This window comes from Myotis brandtii, unplaced genomic scaffold, assembly GCF_000412655.1.
Source record: "Myotis brandtii unplaced genomic scaffold, ASM41265v1 scaffold112, whole genome shotgun sequence".
NCBI lineage: Eukaryota > Metazoa > Chordata > Mammalia > Chiroptera > Vespertilionidae > Myotis > Myotis brandtii.
Genome location: NW_005353838.1, coordinates 992,060 through 1,001,581, shown reverse-complemented (window position 1 = coordinate 1,001,581; position 9,522 = coordinate 992,060). Strand labels below are relative to the sequence as shown.

General features: G+C 36.7%; 1 protein-coding gene across 1 annotated transcript in view; it reads left to right on the top strand.

Moving 5' to 3' along the window:
- Positions 1 to 9,522, top strand: part of SCN7A (sodium channel, voltage gated, type VII alpha subunit) — an 85,878-nt gene that overhangs the window by 30,690 nt on the left and 45,666 nt on the right. Inside the window, exons 6-7 of the mRNA XM_005857719.2 lie at positions 811 to 902; positions 5,539 to 5,745. Of these exons, the coding sequence (XP_005857781.2) occupies positions 811 to 902; positions 5,539 to 5,745 (299 nt within the window). The remainder of the gene's footprint in view (positions 1 to 810; positions 903 to 5,538; positions 5,746 to 9,522) is intronic.

The window sequence follows — 9,522 nt, the reverse complement described above, 5'->3', positions numbered from 1 at the left end:
TGAATGGTTTGCCTCAAAACAAGAAAAGTTCTATTGGGATGGTATCCATAAATTACTTGAAAGATGGGGGAAATGTGTAGCTAACGATGGACATTACTTTGAACAAAGTACTTTTGATGTTTCTCTTGAAATTGTCGTGTTCTTTTTTATTACAACATCCACCATTATTAACTGGTACATCTAGTAGTCCCAACCCTCTGAAAAAGGAAGTATTACCCCCACCTTACTTCTGAGGAAACCGAGGCAAGAAAGGTTAAGTAATTCTTCTCTGTCACACAGCTAGTAAAGAGTGGAGCCTGGATTTCTACACAGGCAGTCTGGCTCCAGAGTCTGTGCTCTGGACCAGTATGTACCTTGCCTTCTGCTATCACCACCATTACCGTTGTCATCATCAAAATCACCTTAAACCCTTACATTGAAGCTCATTCCTTTAAAAGACTGTGTTTTTTTATGTTAAATAATCGTTTTGTTAGTTAGATAACGAAATATTTGTGAAGATGACATAAATATGGACTTAAAAGTACTCACAGTGTCAAAATTTATAAATTCTCATAATTTGTTTGTGGATTAATATTAACTCACAGTGTCAAAATTTATAAATTCTCATAATTTGTGGATTAATATTTACCCGGCTACTTTGCACATTGTAGCAATCTTTGTCTTCCAATCAGTAATAAAACCTTTTGCAAAATGGAGTAATGAGAGCAAGGGAAATGTTTGGATACATGGCTTTTAAAATAAGTTTTAAAGAACATAAGGAGCCAAAGATACGTAGCATAACCTCTATATAACTCTAACTTAATTCCACAGGCACATAACAATATATTCGCCTCTAAACTTCACACCAATATTTAGAGTTGCAAGAAGTTTGAGAATTTTGAAAATTATTCCCTTAAACCAAGGTAAGAAATTCTTGACATTGAGTTCCTTTTCTTCATTTTGTTTTATGTATTTCCATATATTCATTTGAATTCCTCTGTTATTGTTTGGAGAAATATTAAATTGAATACTGCTTCAGCTTATTCAATTAATGAATTATCTGATCTTTAAATTTGTTTTAGTCACTACAGGAAAGGCAAAAAACTTACACATTTGACTGTTATTTATTTGAGGTGGGTTCATTAATTATAAAATATAGCGATCAATTGAAAAGATAATTTTTCTATTTTTTATTGTTTATTTATTTATTCTTATATCTTAAATATGATCTTATAAAATTGTCTTTAGACTTCTCTTTTTAAAATATATTTTATTGATTTTTTACAGAGAGGAAGGGAGAGGGATAGAGAGTTAGAAACATTGATCAGCTGCCTCCTGCACACCCCCCACTGGGGATGTGCCCGCAACCAAGGTACATGCCCTTGACCAGAATTGAACCCAGAACCCTTCAGTCCGCAGGCCGACACTCTATCCACTGAGCCAAACCGGTCAGGGCATCTTTAGACTTCTTGGAGAGACAGCAGCCTAGACAGATAGCCAATCTAACTTCTTCTTTTTCTAATTGCATCTAACAATCAGATGAAATGAATAAAGTAATATAAAATAGAACAAATTCCCTCTTGTTCTGAGTGCTTGGATAGGGTGCATTCCATATGCCACAAAATTCAAGGAGTTCCTGCTAAGTAAGGCTGTGACCACATGGATGGAAGATGCTGAGGACTAATTTTAGCACCCATTCCTGAAGATACCTTAAAACCTTCTAATTTGTTATCCAGAATGAATAAAAACAATAAAATAGGAAAACTCCAATCAGAGAGTTGTGGGGTTTTTTTGTTTGTTTGTTTTGGTTTTTTTTTACTGCTATGATTCAGAGTAGTATGAAATAGTTAGATCAATAAGCCCTGAGGCAAGTGTGATAATACCAAAAGTAAGAACTACAGGCAACTTTTGTGCACTGGTACACCATGAAGAGTGCCAAACACATGCACACTATGTATCAATCCAACCAAATTCCAGGTTGGCAAAACAGCAAAACGATTGGGGGAGTGTGGTGATGGATGCACAACCATGTGGCCATACTGAAACATTAAATTGTACACATTAAATGGGTGAATTGTATGGTTTGTGAATTATATCTCAGTAGAGGTGTATAATAAATGTGATTTGTGGCATAGCAGTTTTGCCAAACCCAGTGAAGAAACCAGTGAGACTTGCCCTGGTAGGGATAGTCACAGTCTGAACTTCCTTACTAGTCTCTACAAATCACTAGAACATAAAATTGCATCAACTGCATCTTCATCTTGGCAAGGATTATAGAAGAAATCAGGTGGATCCCAGTTAATACCAGAGGAATACACACACTAGAGTTCAGAGCACACAGGCTGGTAGGACCTGCTCTTTACAAGGGAGAAAATAATGAAAGCACATAGCAGCAATATAAAATGTATAAAAATATTTTGCAACATAGAAAGAGAAACATACTATTTGAGATAATGAAAATAATTCTCTTTTTCATAAAAACAGTGCTCTAAGAAATAGGAGCAAGCCTAAAAAAATCATATTTTGTAGTCCCAATAGAAGAAAATCGAGACTCTTTGAAGCAAAAGAGGAACAAGATTATAAAATGACAAATAAAAATGCTGTTAAAACTAAAATATGATAAAATTATAATAACTTTGGTTAATATCTGATGGCAGTAAAATACAGTATCATCTGTATAGTATTATGGTAAAGCAAAACCTATTGTACAGAAAAATTAGAGACATTCTATATTAATACAGTAGAACCAAAAATTGGATGGATTAATAAAGGAGAGAAAACTTAAGTTTCATTTTATGAATAATAGGTAATACTAAAAAAGAGACAGAATAATGTAAAAGACAAATTATTAAAAAATACACTAGAATTTTTTAATCACTTAAATCAAGACCTTAGTCACAAATGGAAAAAGCTCATCTTATACTAGACAAATAAATAAATAAACAAATAAAATAAATAAAGGATACACTTATAAAAGTATTATAAAACCCCTACAAGCAAAAAAGCAAAGAAAAAGAGCCTATGGAAAGGTAATCCTTAGACCTCGTGAGTGGGCAGTAGAGTTTCAGAACTTGGAGGGCATGTCGGCAGGGAGGTTATGACACCAGAACTTCATACCTGTTTGTCATTTATGTGTGAAGTCAACAGAAAATAATCTCAGCCATCCCCAGAATTCTTGAATTTTACATGGGTATCTTTCCTGAATATCTGCTGAAAAACAAAAATATAAAAATAAAATATTCCACAATGAGAAGATTTACTATCAAAAGTAATCACAATGAAGTATTAAATCATTTCAACAGAGAATGAATTCCAAATTATGTTGTTAGTGGGTTGAAAAACAGAATACAAATATTATAAATTATAAATTGTAGCATGGACATCTGTGGGTCATTCTTGAACTAGAAACATATGTTGTCTGTGCTCTTAAAAACTTTGGAATAGATACCAACCTTATAAAAATCTGGTGATTTTAACATTAAAATCTAAATTGATTTGGATAAATTGTCAGCATCAATCCAGCCAAATTCCTGGATGCAACTACCACCTGTAATTGTAGAGCCGCTTACCTTTAGGTCAGGCACATTCATCCAAGTCTCCTCCACTCCCTACTTGCACAAATTTTATTTTCTGACAAGCCTTTGTAAGAATATCAATGTTATCTTTCTTATAAATCATGAAAGATAATATATAATGCAAAATACATAAAATTCAACTATTATAATTAGGTCAGAGGTTCAAAATTATATTAACAAAAATGAGAACTAGAAATTGAGAAATGTGAGAAAGCAAATATTATTATGTTCTTATATGAGAAGACTATAGTAGATACAGTTTTATTTTTTATGTAGAGAGTATGTTTGTTCAAAATAAGAATTTAAGTTTGATACAGGTGCTCAAAATAGACATACTAGAAGAAAAAAATATTAAAATTTATTTAAGAAAGATAAAACACATAGAAATCATAAGGGAAACATAAAAATAAAAAACCAAAATGGTAAAGGCCAATCCAAATAAAGGCAATTTATGAAAATAAAAATAATTGGGTTAAATTTTTCTGTCAAGATGTAGAGACTTTAATATTAAATCAGAAATAAATTGAACTCTACCAGAGATACCTAAACTAAAACAAAATAAAAGTTTAAAAGTAAAATGAAGGGAAAGTAATACCAAGAAATCAAAGTCGCCCTGACTGGTTTGGCTCAGTGGATAGAGCATCGGCCTGTGGACCAAAGGGTCCCGGGTTCGATTCCGGTCAAGGGCATGTACCTTGGTTGCAGGCACATCCCCAGTAGGGGGTGTGCAGGAGGCAGCTGATTGATGTTTCTCGCTCATCGATGTTTCTAACTCTCTATCCCTCTCTCTTCCTCTCTGTAAAAAATCAATGAAATATATTTAAAAAAAAAAAAAGAAATCAAAGTCAAAGTTGGCATGTGGTAGGTAGCAATAAATGGTAGATAACAAAGAAAATTATTAATAAGTTTGATTCTGTAAAATTGGATGGTGACTTTTTTACCTTCAAACAAAATGTTACCAATAGATTAAAACTCACAAATACACACATATATACACATATACACACATACATGTGTTCTTATTTAAGAGCTACTCCAATAAAACAATATGAAACATTTTTCAGTAAAATAATATACAGAGGACTCAGGACATTGCCAAACAGAAGTACATTGCAAATGTACATGTTTTAAAAGTTCATTATGGTAATCAAAGAAATTACATTAAAGTTATCCCATTTTTCTTCTAATAAAATGGAAATACTTTTTAAATATTTCATTTTTAATGAAGACTTGATTATATACATATGTAGTGTTTGGTTTATGCATTAGTTTAACATCTCTTATTTAATCAGCTCCAAAAAATGAATTCTTAATAATTAATGAAAGAATATTATAGAATACTGCTGTTTCAAACTAGTTTTTGTTTCAACATTTTCAACCCATTTTGATTAATAACTCTATACTTTTACTTATGCTGACAAACAATAGTGATTGGTATGAAAATCAGTAATCAAGAGAGAAAGCCTGTCCTTTATGTAGTAAAGAGAAACAAACAAATGACTAATTTTAAAATATGTTGTGACTACATTATTTTGTTAAGTATAAAAAATTAGCAATTATACAAAAACCTTAAAGTTTGGTGTTTTATTCATTTTATTTATTAGACCTAGATCAGTGATGGCAAACCTTTTGAGCTCGGCATGTCAGCATTTTGAAAAACCCTAACTTAACTCTGGTGCCGTGTCACATATAGAAATTTTTTGATATTTTCAACCATAGTAAAACAAAGACTTATATTTTTGATATTTATTTTATATATTTAAATGCCATTTAACAAAGAAAAGTCAACCAAAAAATGAGTTCGCGTGTCACCTCTGACACACGTGTCATAGGTTCGCCATCACTGACCTAGATGATGGTAAATTAGATTATGAAACACAAAGCTACCAATTTCAATGGATATGTATTTGCCATGGAAGAAGTTTGCTAATGCTGCTTTACTAAAGTACTTTACTTTATTGAAAACAAACTTGTCTCTTTTCAGGTGTGAAATCTTATGTAGGGATCCTGCTCCAATGCTTGAAGAAACTTACCGGTGTCATTATCCTTACTCTATTTTTTCTGATCATATTTTCTCTAATTGGGATGGGGTTCTTCATGGGCAACCTAAAGCATAAATGTTTCCGATGGCCCCAAGAAAATGAAACTGAAACCCTGCACAACAAAACCAGAAACCCATGTTATAGTCGAGGTAAGAATCGCTTGCCATCTATGTCAAACAATTTAAATGTTCATTAGGGGGGGGCGAGGGATATTTTTAGTTCTATTTTTTAAAATTGCGGTATAATTTATGTACCATAATAGTCACAGTTTTAGTTTGTTCACAAGGTTGTATAACCATCACCGCTATCTAATTCCAGGACATTTTCATCACCCTAAACAGAAACTCCTATCCATTAGCGATCATTTCTCATTCCCCTTGCACCAGGCCCTGGCAACCACTAATCTACTCTTTGTGTCTATATACTTTTCTATTCTGGACATCTACACTAATAAAAGACAAAGATGATAATTGACCGTACCTTCGCTATGCCCAACCCACGCCCCCCAGCCCATCAGAGTGACTATATGCAAATTAACCCAACCAAGATGGCAGCCAGCAGCCATGGAGCTGGAGCAAGTAGGAGGCTTGGTTGCCCCAGCGATGGAGGAAGCCAAGCTTCCCGCCTGCTCTGGCTGGCGGTGGCCTCCGCTCAAGGCAACAAAGTTTCAATTATAGAAGACAAATAAATCCCAGATACCTGATTCCAGCCAGCCTCTACTGGGAGCTTGGGTGGCTGGGGGCTGTGGCCAGCCTGCAAACAGCCATCAGCCTCTCACCCAGACTGGCCAGGGACCCCAGCAGGACCCTCTACCATGAAGGGGCTGTGGCCAGCCTGCAAACAGCCATCAATTCCTCACCTGGGCTGGCCAGGCACCCCAGCAGGGACCCACACTGAAGGGGCTGTGGCCAGCCTGCAAACAGCCATCAATTCCTCACCTGGGCTGGCCAGGCACCCCAGCAGGGACCCACACTGAAGGGGCTGTGGCCAGCCTGCAAACAGCCATCAGCCTCTCACCCAGACTGGCCAGGGACCCCAGCAGGACCCTCTACCATGAAGGGGCTGTGGCCAGCCTGCAAACAGCCATCAATTCCTCACCTGGGCTGGCCAGGCACCCCAGCAGGGACCCACACTGAAGGGGCTGTGGCCAGCCTGCAAACAGCCATCAGCCCCTCACCCCGGCTGGCCAGGCAACCCAGCAAGACCTCCCTCCCTGAAGGGGGTGTGACCAGCCTGAAAATGGCCCTCAGCCCCTCATCCAGGTTGGCCAGGCACCCCAGCGGGATCCCCACCCTGATCCAGGACACCCTTCAGGGCAAACCAGCCGGCCCCCACCCATGCACCAGGCCTCTATCCTATGTAATAAAAGGGTAATATGCAAATTGACCCTAACAGCAGAGTGACTGGGAATCACTGGTCACTATGACACACACTGACCACCAGGGGGCAGACGCTCAATGCAGGAGCTGCCCCCTGGTGTTCAGTGCGCTCCCAAAGGGGGAGCTCTTCACAGCCACAAGCCTGGCTGAGGGCTGCCAGTACAGCGGTGGTGGTGGGAGCCTCTCCCACCTCCTCAGCAGCACTAAAGATGTCCGACTGCAGCTTGGCCTGCTTCCTGCTTGCAAGTGGACATCCCCCGAGGGCTCCCGGGCTGCCAGAGGGATGTCTAACGGCCAGCTTAGGCCCAATTCTCCGGGGAGTGGGCCTAAGCCAGCAGGTGATCATTCCCTGAGGGGTCTCAGACTGCGAGAGGGCACAGGCCGGGCTGAGGGACCTTCCCAAGTGCACACATTTTTGTGCACCAGGCCTCTAGTTTCATATAAATGGAATCAAGCAGTGTATGGTCTTTTGTGACTAACTTCTTTCACTTTCTTCTTTGGAGAAATGTCTATTCAAATCTATTTCTCTGGGTTATTTGCCTATTTATTATTGAATCAAAGTAAGATTTTGTATATCCTGGATTCTAATCTTTACCACAATCTTGCAGAGGAGACATGAATAACCCCTGTTACAAAGAAGGAAATGAAGTTCAGAGAAATTTAGTGAATGCTCCAGAGTACTGTAACTACATGGGGATAAAATCAGGATTCTCTCCAAGCAAAATTCGGGTTTAATAACCCTTCCCTTTACACAAACCATACTCTTACTGGATTTTTTTTTCTCACATTAAAATTATCAGGTCCTTTCTGACAGTATTTAGAAAAAAATAAAAGCATATTTTTCAACTAATAAAAAACAAATATTGATTAATCTTATGTAGTCCTTCTACATTAATTTATACTTTGGATTTAATAAGTTCTAAAACAAATCTTAATAATTTTTACTCTTTAGTTTTCCCTATGAAATGATAATGATGCAAGTAATACAGAATTATTAGTCTATGAGTATGTGGAATGTTTCCTTATGATATGTGTCTATTTCAAGGCCCTAATTTTAGTGGTGAGGACATCAGGAGATAGATTAGTAAATGTTAGATTCCAGTTGAAATACCCTTTGGTTCCTTTGACAATGTAACAAAATATGCTAATTACTTAAAAATAATTTTTGCTACTTCACTAATTATTGCTAAGGAAACAGGTTATTTTCATCTTTGTTAAAATATATTAAGAACAAATCACTTTTAAAGATTACCTCTTTAAAATAGTCAAATAGCATGCTAGGACCCGCTGAAAATATAATATTATTAACCTAATTGCCATGTCATAGTCCTTGTTCATAGAATAGTATTTGGGACTGTCCAGTTTCACTAATGTCAAAGTTCAATGTTTTTTTTTTAATTTACCTTTATTATTGAGTGTATTACTGATGTCCCCTTTTCCCCCCTAGACTCCCTCCTCTCACTCCCATCCACTCCCCTGGCTTTCACCTCACTATTGTCTGTGTCCTTGGGTTATGCAGATATGCACATAAGTTCTTTGGTTGTCATTTCATTTTTAACTGCTATTCAAGAGGTTGATCAATGGTTTCTAATTATGTATGATTTAAAAATTCTTCTAAAATTATTTTAAATGACAAATTTAAGTGACATTATTTGAGATTGGAGTAATTCAATTTTATATATATAACATATATACAATTTTGTGTACATATATATTTTTGCATGTACATACTCTCTCTCTCACACACACACATACACATGCTCAGAACTCCTCTCATGGGTTTGATTTCTGTGATTTGAATTTAGAATCTAAAAATCAATGCTTCTAGGGATGCATGTTCCCAACCCTGGTAACTATATTTATAAATATCCAGTTTACATTTTAATTGACAAGTAAGGATATCTGGATAAATTCTATGGGCTGTAATTCAGATCAGCTTAGGTTGTGGTCAAAATTAGGTGACACCAGGGAAATAATTGGCGCTGGATGCTCAATGAAGAAAAATAAGCTTCAAAGTGAGAAGAGAATGGAAATTAAACCCAAAGACAGAAAATCTGGTCTTCTGCTCAGGAAGAGCATCAGGAATAAATCCTGGAAATAAAGGCCTGTGGCTTTCCAACATATTAGTTTTAGGAATTTTTCCTTCAGGGGTCTGGACGTACCTGGCTGGTTACATTCATTTTCTTGAACTCTAATTTTGAAAGGGATTCTCCTCTTTCAATACTGAGTTTTATCACTTTCAGGTCAGTGAAGTAGGTGGATTGCCAGAGGACTTTTTGCCTGTGCATCAGATGCTAAGACAGCTTCCTTGATAAAAGTATGGAGTTTCCTCAAAAAGTTAAAAATGGAACTCCCACTTGACCCAGTAATGCCACTTCTAGGACTATATCCCAAGAAAGCAAAAACACCAATCAGAAAGGATATATGCACCCCTTTGGTCATAGCAGCACAATTTACAATAGCTAAGATTTGGAAACAGCCTAAGTGCCCATCAGCAGATGAGTGGATTAAAAAACTGTGGTACATCTACACAATGGAATACTATGC